This window comes from Phlebotomus papatasi, chromosome 5 (genome assembly GCF_024763615.1).
Source record: "Phlebotomus papatasi isolate M1 chromosome 5, Ppap_2.1, whole genome shotgun sequence".
NCBI lineage: Eukaryota > Metazoa > Arthropoda > Insecta > Diptera > Psychodidae > Phlebotomus > Phlebotomus papatasi.
This window is the reverse complement of record NC_077226.1, coordinates 2,264,930-2,278,803: the sequence shown is the minus strand read 5'-3', so window position 1 is coordinate 2,278,803 and position 13,874 is coordinate 2,264,930. Positions and strand designations below refer to the sequence as shown.

The window sequence follows — 13,874 nt, the reverse complement described above, 5'->3', positions numbered from 1 at the left end:
TTAATAGATGATTTTTTTTTAAAAGAAAAAAATTTTATCTATTTTGGGGACGCGGGGATTCGCCCTCAAACACACGTCTTAACGGTCACTGAATTTAAATTCTGTGCATTCCGAGCGAGCACAGTTAGCAGAATAAAATAGGATTTTCAGCTCTCGAACAAAAAAGTGCTAAGCAAATGCATGAAAATGGCACTGTTTAGCGCTCGCAGTGGATGATGGCAGAACTAAACACTGCCGCTAGATGGCGCCGGGAAGCATTTAGCAGCAAATTTTCTCTTATACATTTTGTTTTTCTTTTTCTCTCAAAATGTCAAAATGGACTTGGAATTTTCTCTGAAATTATTTATCAACTTGGGGGATATTATAATCACGATTTTTATTACTTATATTATTATAGGAATTATGCTGCTGTATGCTGTCTATAGAGAATAGTCAAATAGAAGTATTAAACATACTCCCGACCAAAAATGTTGCATGTTTTTTACTGAATTCCGTCATTATTTTCTTGAGAAAAAATTGTTTTTCTAAGGAAATATTCAGTTGAAGGTTATAAAATTATTCATTATTTATGAAAAATATGTTTTTTCTTTTGCAAAAAGCATATTTTCCTCAATTTTCGCAATTAAATATTGGCATTTTTCCTGGAACAGCCATCGATTATGCTCACAGTCGGTCACAACTATTGTAATTGATCGCGAAACAGGACTTTTCTACTTTTTTAACTTATTTATGGTAAATAAAGTTGGAGTACTTAGTAAAAACAGCAATAAATGGAAATTTCTCAAATTGGTATGAAAATAAAGAAATAACAATATTATTATAACACAACACTCTTAGAAAAAATTAGTTCGTACAAGGTCATATGCAGTTATTAGAACTATAAAATATAGTAAATATAGACCCAACTATATATTTAGTTTGGGTAACTAAATGAAATAGTTGACCACAGTTAGTTAAAGTATCCTTTTCATTTAGTTATCACAACTAAATCAAAATAGTAATGGGTACTATAACATATTAGTTCCAATTACTAAATAAATGGGGTTGATACCCATCTTATTGGCTGTAATAACTATATCATATTTGTTGTGGTTACTATATAGCATTCATTGTGATGCATATTTCTTATTAGTTGCTTAAAATTCGAAAGAGCTTCAACGCATTACTAAAATAAAAACCACTCTTTACTATTGGAAAAGTAGTCATAACTTTATGAAAATATAGGCCCGTTTATTCGCATTAGTTGTGAGAACTAAAAGGAATTAGTGACCAATATTAGTTGGGATAATGATTTCATTTAATTAACACAAGCAAATATAATTGTATGAAAGCATTATGAAATAATTGCCGCAACTTATCCACGTAAATATTGTCTTATATTCTCACTACTAATAAATTTATTATGAGTATAATGTTTTAAGAATATAAGAACTATTTTAAATAGATTTGATAATAATCGCCCGAACAACTAATTTTCATTAGTAATCACGTCTAAACTTTTCTAAGAGTGAATATTCTACTTCAAAGTGTTACGGTTTTATTGTGTTTAATCGGTTATAAATCGATTTAAAAAAAAACTCTGTAACAAAACAACAATTCTTAAACATTAGTATTAGAGTTCCACTTTTGAATTCATTAGTTTTGTGAAAATGTAGTAAAAGTTATCTTGTCATGGAATGTAGCTTTTAATATTACTGATTAACACTTATTTCTTTTAATTTTTTAATAACACCTTGAACACCTTAAACTTGAACACTTTATTCAAGGTCAAGTATATTGTCTCAAAAATAACAAAATTTCCTTTCAAATAAAACAAATATAGAAAAACCTTTATAACGTTCCTGGAGATATTTAACTTTAATTTTTGTCATAAATCGCAATTAAGAAACGAATCTCGAGACGTCATACGGCATTCTTTATTTCGGGCTAGGATTCTTTTCGATATATTACTTTTTTTCTTCGAAATAATATCAAATTCAAAAACACCTGAAAAATATTAAGTCTAGGAGAAAGTGTCCATGCTTTTTACGATCCCAAGCTTTATAATGAATAAATTTTTCCTGTGATTCCGCTTGAATCGCTTTTATCCCGCTTAACCCTCTAACGGGTAAGACCGCCTCCAGGCGGTCTTCACAAAAATCACATTTACAGCGAAAATAAAGGTTTTATTTATTTAAAAGTGCAATAGTGTCCTCGGTAATAGTCTTATAAACATCTCTTGAAAGTTTCAACTCATTTTGACTCTTCGTTTTGTTGCTATTCCCAGTTTTGTGTGTGTGACACGGTCAGAGAAAAAGCAAAAAAAAACTATTTGTGCAATTTCCATAAAAATACCGATTTAAAGTTATCTGACTAAAATAAATTTATTTTTTACTTAAAGATATGTCATTCTACTTTGTATATTTTATTTAAGAAATTTGAAAAGACTAAAAATGTGAATTTTAGCGCCTAAACTAAAAGAGATAATGAAGAATGGATGGTTTTTTCGCCTTTATTGGATCATAATTATCCTAGAAAAAACTAGAACTTTTTTTTTTCGCAAATTAAAGAAAACACCGTTAGAGTGTTAACAAAAATGTTTTTAAACTTGTTTTTCAAGAGAGTTACTTTACCAAGTAAATAAGGTAAATGTAAGCTAAAAATTATTCATTAATCTTACAGAATTTGTATTCAAGCTTGAAAAATAAAATATATTATTGAAATCAGGGGCATGACATTTTCTATGTTTCTCATATGTTTCTAGCGTGCCGAAAAAAACTTTTGAATTTATTAGCTGTTTTCTGTCATTGTAGAATGAATTAGCAAAAAATACTAATACAAAATAAAAGCCAATTTAATAACGAAGAAGCAACCGAAAACCCGAATTTGGTAACCTACGTAGTTTTGGAGATATCTCATGAAATGTGTACGAAAACAGGGAAAAAATTACACTAAAACCGGTCGCATTTTTCAGAGCTAATGTCACCCCCCTGCATTGAAATAAATAATTTCGAGACGATAGATTCTTAATGTACCGTTCTAAAATTACTAAGGTAAAGTACCCTATGTCGACAACTTAAGGAGATCTTTTGTGAAAAACTTGTGAAAAAACTGTTATAATTTGTCTTTTTTGATAGGGGTTTTATCTAAAACTATAGTATAGATCCTTATCTATCTTATGTTGAGCTTCATTTAGACATAACATAATTTTAAATTACAAAAAAAGTAAACTGTTTTAAAAATGCGATGTGTTCCTCTACTCGACCACTCTCATATCAAAGTGCCTTTACTCGACCGCCTGGGGTTCCTCTACTCGACCACCCATTTTTTCTAAGAAATTAAATAAACCACAAAACTATAAAATCATGCATTTAACTTTGGCTTTCTAACACTTCATGAATAACACTTAAAATTAAGTCAATCATTAATATAAAATAGAAAAACACAGTTTTATGAATTTATTCAAAAGTAATAAAACATTTAACTGAAAAAGCTCCACTTCCTATGATTGCGTCGACAGGTCGAATTGAGGAACATTATATTTGAAATGCACTTTCAATTTTAAGACCTTAAATTTAATGTTTAACTTAATCGTGGAACTAAAATTTTTGCACAGAATATAGATAAAGTCCTCAACTTGCGATTAGACTCAAAATTTGAATTCTCAAGTAATCTGTAAGGATAATAATTGAACTAATTCCTTAAGAAAACAGTTAAGAATATCAATAAGAATGCCATAAATTGATGAAAAATTGCGAATTTTTATTTAAGAAATACTTTTAACGCTTCATTTAAGTGCTTTTTCTAGTGTTCTATGGTCAATTTCTATGATATTTTCACTAATTTGTATTAATTATGAAATAACTGACCCTATGATGTTAAACCATTTCCCAAATATTATTGCAAATGTAAGTAATTTGAATAAATATTTCGCCTGGTCGACCTGAGGAACCTAGGGTGGTCGAATAGAGAGGCGGTCGAATAGAGGATACTTTACCTTATATGTTTACAATTGTGATTAAAAAACAAACTTGGCGGATCAACCGCCGAAAAAATGAAAGTTATGCTCAAGAAGTTATCACACTACGAAACTTGTAATTAAATTATTAATAGTTCTAGAATTACTTATATTGATCACTTTAAATCAATTATATCTTAATTCAAATGGTGTGCGAGGATTTTGATTGGGTTAATAATTTTCGGGTTACTATTGTTCGAGATGGGTAAATTTATACATTATACATATACATAAAACCCAAAAACCCGTATTGTGCAGGGCTCTAGTTTGAATGTTCGAAGGACCTTATCAAATTGAGATTTTTTCTTTGTTAAAAACAATTATAATATTGAATATATTCATGTGGTTATTTGTATCTTTCTCTCTCTCTTTCTTTCTGTCTCTTTCATTGTCCTTGGGCTCATGGAATGTCCTCATGGCGACCAAATGATGCTTAATGCTCCACAATTATTGATGACCCCGGAAACTATCAAACAAAATGGATTCCATTGCAATAATAAAAAAAAAAAACAAAAAACAAAATGCAGAATGCCCGTCAGAAACAACGGAAAATTTATGAAAATCAACCAAATAACTCATTTTTTGAGTCTGAAGAGAAAAAATCAAATATCAACTATACGTGCAAAAAGTGCAATTTGGTATTTCAGCGATACTATGAATTGATACGTCATCAAAAGAATCACTGTTTTAAGGAGGAGAACAACAAAAAGTCAGCAAAAGCACAAATAGCAGCTGCCCAGATAGCCCACAGTTTGAGCAGTGAAGACAGCAATTCTAGCATCGATGTTGGTCATCAGGTGGGCCAACAGATGGGTATTGTGGGGGCATCACAAACGTCACAATCTGACGATGGACCATTGAATATGGCAACACAACAGATCCAGACACTAATCGGTACCGTAACTTCTTCACTATCACTACCACAAACGTCACCTAATGTGTCAATGTCAAATGTTAACAGCGCCACTGTACACAGTGAGCCGGAACAAAATCACCAACACCACCACCACAACAGTAATGAAGCCACTGACATCGACAATGTAGGAGGAGGTATTCATGATGTATCAACTGCTGCTGTCGCTGCTGCTGTCGCTACTGCTGCCGTTACATGTCAAAATGGCAGCCAAAATGACGATAGACTGACATCATTGGAATGTGACAAATGCAGTGCTGTCTTTACACGTCAGGATCTCCATCGGGAACATCATCGTCTGCATACAGCACCACCGCCACCGCCACCCACGCTGCCATCATCAATTCATGGTGCAACACTAACAACAACAACAACACCAGCAGCAGCAGCAACAACATCATCATCGGATGAAGGACCCCCACATCATCACCCACCCACCACATCACCCGATGACATTGACTACCTCCTTCAGTGTCGGTCCTTCGATTCGCCCGAACACAGCGACAGTCAATCACCGGGCGATCTAACAGCCGTTATGCAGGATGACAGTGACAGTGGTGCACATGAATCTCATCAACCACCCACCAATAAACGCCTACGTACGACAATTCTGCCAGAACAACTAAACTACCTGTATGAATGCTATCAGGCCGAGTCCAATCCAAGCCGCAAGATGCTCGAGGAGATCAGCAAGAAGGTCAACCTCAAAAAGAGAGTTGTCCAGGTAACATCCCATAGACTTAACTCATGCCTCGAGCCACCAAAAACATCTCCATCATTCCTATAAATCCACATAAAATTCCACTACAGCACCCCCCCCCTGCCCCACCACCACGTTTTAATCTCTTTGCCAGAAGTAACAATACAGTACACTCAGCTCTACCGCTATCCGGAACAGAGATACCCAGGTGACAGCTGCCAATGGCGGTTGATGTATTCAAAACGTCTTTTTCTTTACCGATTCGAAGGTAGGATCGAAGGAACATGTATTGTCACTTTAAGAACTCATGTTAGAACCAATAATGCTGTGGCTCAGGGGTCACTACTGGGCCCACTTCTCTTCTCATTGTTTATAAATGACCTTCCGTCGTCCTTACTCGGTTTGCTCTTACTATCTATATGCAGATGACCTGCAAGTGTTTTCTGATGGTGACCCAAGTAATCCAACAGAGACCTTTAACCACCTAAACATGGTTTTAGCTCGAATAGAGTCTTGGGCGATTCATAATGGCCTTCATTTAAACCCTAAAATGTCACAGGCCCTTATAATATCTAAAATGTCGTTGTGTGGTCCGATTCCACCTCTCACAATCTACGGAGAATCGATTCCGTTTGTTGAGAAAGCACGCAATCTCGGCGTCATCTTTAATTCGTCCTTCACCTGGTCAGACCACATTTCTCATATCAACCAAAGAGTTTATTGTACTCTGCGGACGCTTCGTAGGTATCGTGAGCTCAAGCCAAAAAATACTTCGACTTGAACTGTTCTTCGCAGCGGATTGTGACACACTGCGGAGGCTATCTGTAACCTTCCACGGCTGTGTCAGGTACGCGTTTGTGGCCTCGGCCCCCGTGATCACATCTCCGAGCATCGCAATATCCTGGTGGGTTGTGATCTCCCATCACTTCTCCGTCTGAGAGCGGTGTCATTCCTTTTCCATTTGATAATTTCTGGGAGACCGCAATACTTGGCCTCACTCCTGATTCCCGGGGCCTCTGCCAGGGTCCGCGGACTCTTGGTTCCTAGAGCTAGCTCGAATCAGCTCTCCCGCACGCTTTTTGTCAAGGGGATAGTTTTATATAATTCTATTCCCCCGAATGCCCGACTATCCGTTGACGGAATAACAGGGTACTTTCAGTCTCAGTCCTAATAAATTAATTTACAGTAGACTCTCACTCAATCGGCTCTTTCTCAATCGGGCGTCAAATTTTGTTGACAATTTTCACGCTTAATTATGAAGCTAATTCGCTCAAATTCGCTGTAGTTCTTCCTATTTTATCGTGATTCTTTATAATTGAGCGCTTTTTGTGGAATTTACAAAGGCTTTGACGCTCAATTCTATCGCTAAACCGGATGACATTTTGCCCCATATTCACGATTGAGAGAGAGTCTACTGTAATACGATGAGTAAGATATTACTGTTCGTATTAATTGCTTTCTGAATCGTCTCACAGGCAATTCGAGCAATTTTCCATGAGTTCCAACTGTGATTCGGTCAGTTTTCGAGCGAAACACAAGAGAGAGAGGCAAGATAAAACACTTACTGTCATTTGTTGGCATTCTTGCAGTTCAGAAAGTATTAATCTTAATATGTGACATGGTCATGATATTCTTTTGAGCTGTCCCAAAATTCAGGAAAAGTTTGAGAAAAATCCTTTTGTACAACAATTATTTTGGTTAATAAGGAATGCAAAAGTATGTATTACAAGAAGGGACACAGTTTGCTAATAAGGATAAAATAGAAAAGAAAATATTTTGTCGCGATTTTCAGAGATTTTTTGCAACTGCAGCGCCGCCAGACGATTGTCAAGTGGGTTATTTGTGTTTCTATCTCTCTCTCTCACAGAACTCTCTCTCTAACTGTGTTATCACACTTGCACCTTAAAATTTTAATATGATTCACATTAATTGTCGGTGGTGAGAGTCCAAATGTGTAATTTGTGTGTTTGAATCATTTTCTATTCAAAATTTGATCTATTTGTTGATAAAAAGGTAGACTTGGCCCGCAAAATTTGATATAAATTGATTTATAGCATTAATGCGAAAAATTAATGCGATTTTCTCTTTAATTTTTTAATGTGAATAATATTTATGCTTTAGGTAAATTTAAACTTATTTTCACAAGCCAAGTCCACTTATTTATCAATAAATAGAAAAATCCCAAATATTAAGTGACTCAAAGACACAAATAACAAATTTGGACGCTCACAAGCGACAATTAATGCGAATCACATTAAAATTGTAATATGCAAGTGTGATAACGCCGCAGGAATTTCTCTCTCTAAGAACTTTCCATTTGAAGTAGTGAAGAGCTATCCGTCTTCCGACAAAGATATCAAGAAGACAGTTTCTTTCTGTATGAGTTTTTCACCGTGAATGAGCGGGATTAGTGTTAGCAGTATGGCTATCTGTAATTTCCATCAAAATCATCAACACAAAATTTCCGATATTACGCGACTTTTAACGAGCACAGGTTTACATTAAAACAGAGGTGTGCAAGAAACCGTTGAAACCGAATTAACGTCAAAAGAAACATGTACGTCAATGGTCAAAACGCTACTATAACAAACTTATTTTGACGTCAATTCGGTTTCAACGGTTTCTTGCACACCTCTGCATTAAAGTATCTAATAAAATGTAAGTAATATAACGTTTTTTCCTTAGTACTCACAGGTATGGTGTCAATAAGTTCCGACACGACTTCTTAAAGTGTCAATAGTTGTTCCTTTAACCCTATTTTGTAGCGAAATTGTGTGTTAAAAACGTTTTTTGAATACATCAACCGTCATTGGAAGCTGTCACCTGGATATCGAAGTGCCTTGATAACGAAAAACTGAGTGTACTATCCCGTTTAAACGAGATTTCTATGAATCTCCACTAATCCAAATTTTCAGAATTAAAAATTTAAAAGGAAAATGCATAGGGTAAAGTGTATAATTTGGAATTAGTGTTACAAGTTGGACAATTCGTCGGTACAAGTTGGACATGTCTTTTTTCTTGATAAATACAGTACAAAATTTGTTTCTAAGCACTAGAAACCAAATTATAAAACTAAAGCATTAAAAATATACAAATAAAAATGAAGTACTAAATTTATCAAGACGAAAAGCCCTGTCCAAATTGTACCATTGTCCAACTTGTACCACTTTACCCTACAAATAATTTGGAAAAATGGCTGAAAAGCGACTAAATCTGGCATATCCGCCATCTCAAGAGACAAAGCATCATAATGCCATCTGATACATTTCCTACGCATTAATGCTCCATTTTTTTTGATTATTATTATATATTAAATATATATATTTTTTTAGTTGAAACAAAAACAAAATGAAAACAATTTATTTTTTTGTTGATTTACAAAAACAAAAAAACTCGTTAATTGTCTGATAGGCTTTAGAGAGAAAATGAAAAAGAAAATGCAAAATAAGAGAAATAAGAAGGAGATATAGAAGAAAAAACCTCGCTTTTCCTTGAAACATTTATCCTACCCCCCATTCCCTGCCCCTCCTCCCGCCATTGAGAACAGAAAACAAAAAAAACAGAAACCTAAACTAAAACAAGGAGAGTTTTTAAAAGAAAAAAACAAAAAAAAAACAAGGATTTATGTTTCTTTTCTGTAAGAGATCTTTTTTGTGTAAAGTTGTTGATAAAGTCGTGAACAATGAAAAAGGAAAAACATGCAAATGGCATTTTTTTTTATTGCAAAAAAAAAAAAAGAAAAAAAGAAAATGCAGAAGTTTAATTGATAATTGAGCAAAAATGTACAATGCCATTCAGCATGATAATTGGCCATTTTGTTGTTATTTTGTTTTTGCTCATTTTTTCAGTTAAACTCTGAATTTTAATTATTTGTTTTCTAATCCTTTTATTTTACTTTTGTTCATTTTCCTATTTTCACTATTCTATTTTTTTTATTTTTTTATTTTATATTTTCTCTGAAATTCCCACGATATTTCAGGTTTGTCCCAAACTTAAGAATTCTTTTTTAGATAAAACTAAATATTCTTTTAGTAGGGTAAGTGTATAGAATTTCGGACAGCTTGCAATTCCGGCCACCTTTTTTCTTCCCCAAAGACGGTAAGGGCAAGGAACTATGAGAACGAACGTGGCCGAAATAGACCACCAAAGCTACAGTGGGTGTCAAAAGTTTGTTGCCTCATGTATGTTCGGGAAACCAGGTGCAAAAAATGATAGAAAAAAATTACTTTTTAAAATTTTTCTTTTTGCAAATTAGTAGCCTGTTATCCGAAGGTCTTATTTATATATTTCGAAAAAATTATTGCATTTTATTTCATATAAAAAAATTATTGTTTTCCAAAAGTTGTTCATTTTTGAAAAATCAAAAGTTTGTTGCCTCATTTGAAAAGTTACTCAGAACGGTCAAAAACATGCAACTAACTTAAAATAAACCTACCATATTTTGAGTTTATGTCATTTGAGAGGCAAATGGTGCGTTTGGACATTTCGTCAGTTAAATCAGCATTTGTCGTAACTTCCTTTTGACAACTTTTCAGGAGTCGAAATTTTCAGTTCAATATTATTTTTCTTAAAAATGAGCCCCGAATGCGATACTTTTGAGTCAAAATCATAAAAGTGGCACTAATAAACTGTAAGTTAACTCGAGAAAATCCTTATAAAATTATTTAAAAGCTGCAATATTGAGAAATATGTTGGAAGAAACATAATAATATTTTATTGTAACTTCCATCGTTTATAAAGCCGTAACTTCCAATGTATGGAGATCCTGGAAGTTACGACAATTTTCTAAAATGCATTATATCAATTTGAATTATTCTAGTGATAATAAGCGCCTTTATTTCACTAAATTAGTCAATAATACTGTTATCCCTGTCCCTAAAAGTTTTTATTTCATAAGTTTTATTAAATAAATTGTAATAAATTTTGTGCGCCACGTCGCTTGTTTTGTTTTGAATTAATGACAGATTAATGACAGGTAGGGATTTTTTCTCACTTTTTTCTCGCAAATATTGAATTAAAATGATTTCATGTTACACTATTCGCACTGTCTTTCGATATTTGGAAGAGTTTATAAACGTTTTATTGGAAATATTGCAATTTTGCTGCAAATTACAAGCCACGCAAGTGAGCAAAAGAAGTTACGGCAAATGCTGATTATTGAAAATTTTGTATGGAAATTTGTCGTAACTTCCCCAAAAATGGAAGTTACGACAAATTCTGATAAATTTTTCTTAATTAAGGGCACTTACGATAATTTTTATTTAAAATAATTTTTATTGGGCTTATAAAAGTTTCTTTTTCACAAGTGCGTTTAATAAACAAAATTTCGCTGATTACAAATATGTATATATCTCAAAATCGCAAAAATGAAGTTACGATAAATGCTGATTTAACTGACGATTTCTTAAGTTGTGTATGATAAATACATGTGTTTAAAAGTGATAATAAATAACAAGAAATAATCTGTTTTTTTGATAATTCATAAATTAGGTTAAAATGGCATGTTAGACGGAGTTAAAAGGTGGGAAATCATCCAGAGATACTGCTGGAATGAATCTGCGTCGTTAATTGCCAAATTTTATAGAAAATCACTAAATGTTATACATAAAATATTCATATATTATATTAATGAGGTACGAGTACATCTGAAAAACGCTACTGGCAGACCTAGGGTATCGACTCAGAGGGGTGATAACAGCATTGTAAATATCTCTGATAGTGACCCAATGATGTCTGCTTTATAAATTAAAAGATAGTTGGTTACTGAAGGAACACAGGTCCCTACAGTTACAAAAACCAGCACATTTTGAAAGAAAATGGTAAGAATGTTTGGGTGGCTCTCAATATTCCATTGGTAAGCAAGACCAATCTGAATAAAAAGTTGTAAATTTACTTGAAACATGTTAAACAAATAAAACTACAATATTTTATCCAGATTAAACTAGCTAACCAATGGAATACTGAGAGCCACCCAAACATTCTTACCATTTTCTTTCAAAATGTGCTGGTTTTTGTAACTGTAGGGACCTGTGTTCCTTCAGTAACCAACTATCTTTTAATTTATAAAGCAGACATCATTGGGTCACTATCAGAGATATTTACAATGCTGTTATCACCCCTCTGAGTCGATACCCTAGGTCTGGCAGTAGCGTTTTTCAGATGTACTCGTACCTCATTACTATAATATTTGAATATTTTATGTATAACCTTTAGTGATTTTCTATAAAATTTGGCAATTAACGACGCAGATTTATTCCGGCAGTATCTCTGGACGATTTCCCACCTTTTAACTTTTTTGTAATTTGCCATTTTTAACCTAAATTATAAATAATCAAAAAACAAATTATTTCTTGTTTTCTATAATCACTTTTATATACATATATTTACCATTGACAACTTTAAAAATGTACAAACCCACCATTTGCCTCTCAAATGACAAAAAACCCAAAATGTAACCGGTTTACATTAAGTTGGTTGCATGTTTTGATCATTTCAAATTAGTTTTTTTAAATGAGGCAACAAACTTTTGATTTTTCAAAAATGACCAACTTTTGAAAAACAATTATTTTTGATATGAAATAAAATTAATTATATTTTTTTTGAGAAATGTAAATAATATCTCCGGATTACAGGAAACTCATCTGCAAAAAGCAAAATTTGTAAAAGTAATTTTTTCTATAATTTTTTTCACTTGATTTCTCAAACATGCATTAGGCAACAAACTATTGACACCCACTGTATGTCTCTACATTTTTATTCATTTTAAAATGTATTAAGAATGATTTTAGAGAAAATACACACGATAAACCGTCTTATGTAGGTGAGATTCTTAACGTGAGCTAACTCGGAATGCAGCCAAATTCGATTTAGATCTGAAATTGAGGGACGCCATTTAGTTATCTTGCAAAATATCAAGGATTTGGATGGACTGACAAAAAAGTGATAAGGTAAAGTACCCTTTATTCGACCGGTTCCTCTATTCGATCGGTAGATTTATTTATTCAATTTATTTATATTTACTATAATATTTTGTGTATGATCTAACATTAATAGGTCAATTATTCTTTAAATAATACGAATTAGTGACAAATTCATAGAAATTGATGAAATTCACCATCAAATATTCAAAAATTTACCCTCCGGTCGAATAGAGGAACCCGGTCGAGTAAGGGTACTTTACCTTATAACCTTTTGGCGAAAACCACAAGTCGATATCTTTCTTGGTTTCGAAGATATTAAGCTCCAAAGAGCGGCCGGACGGACGGACGGAAACGCTTTTTAGCCATCCATTCGTGATCAAGAAGTGTCAAAAAAATGTGCAACTGTGCCGAAAATTTGGCACACTTACCCTAAATAAGGGTCCTAAACGGACTCCGACTGCTTCTCGAGAGTATTTAGTCTGTAGAGTTAGGTTAGGTTTCATTCTTTTTTGGAGAAATTAAGCATTACCTCCTTTAACTATTAACAATATTATTTTTAACACAAAAGACCTAATAAACTAGCCAAAAAAAAACATTAAGAAAATGTGGCAGGACTCTAAAAGTCGAGGCTATCATATACGATAATTTCTCTCTATACATACTGTACGTCAATGGTCAAAACGCTACTTGGACGAACTTATTTTGACGTTTATTTAGATTTAGATTTATTAAAAAAAAGAATGTCTATACAGAGTATTTTGCATTCTACAAATAAACGGAAGTCTGAGGTCCAAAAAAAAAACAAAGAATACAAAATAGGAAAAAAAAAGAAAACAACTAAGCAGCTCTAGAAGAAACAAAGTCCAGGAGAAGTCTCTGCCTCTCATTCCTTTATTCGATTTCTAACAGATCTTGCTCAGTCCTGAGAAAATTGACAAGTCGCCATTGTCACAATTATTCTAACTCCGAATTCTATTGCTAATTCGGCTTCTTAGGACCGCAAAGGACTCGTATAGCTCTTTTGTTTGACAACTCTGTCACCTGAATTATCCTTAGTTCTTAAGTTTGGGACATCAATTTCTCTGTTTTTTTCCCGTTGTTTATCCAATTTTTCTTCTTTTGAGTTTTTTCCTCCCGTTCTTTTGTTTTTTTTTCCAATTTTCCTAGTGTTTCTGTGTGTGAGTGTATGTTTGGACTATCCGTTAAGGGTGACGCTGGGATTATTTGACGTGTTCGCGGTGTTATTTTTCTTTTTTAAAGATTTTTTTTTTTTGTTTGCTGTTGTGTCGTTTTCCTCTGAGGGCCTCTCTCTGTTTTTCTTTTTTTCTCTTCCTATCTCCACAG

The 13,874-nt window shown here is 33.4% G+C and overlaps 1 protein-coding gene across 2 annotated transcripts in view; it reads left to right on the top strand.

Annotated features, from left to right (window-relative positions):
- LOC129808780 (zinc finger protein 2) overlaps positions 1 to 7,504 on the top strand; it is a 113,052-nt gene extending 105,548 nt beyond the window's left edge. Inside the window, exons 14-15 of one of the 2 annotated variants that reach the window (XM_055858634.1) lie at positions 4,525 to 4,891; positions 4,959 to 5,637. In XM_055858634.1, the coding sequence (XP_055714609.1) occupies positions 4,525 to 4,891; positions 4,959 to 5,041 (450 nt within the window). In that variant the 3' untranslated portion in view covers positions 5,042 to 5,637. Of the gene's footprint in view, positions 1 to 4,524 lie in introns of both variants that reach the window. The other variant, XM_055858633.1, reaches the window with a different exon arrangement.
- The last annotated feature ends 6,370 nt before the right edge of the window (positions 7,505 to 13,874 follow it).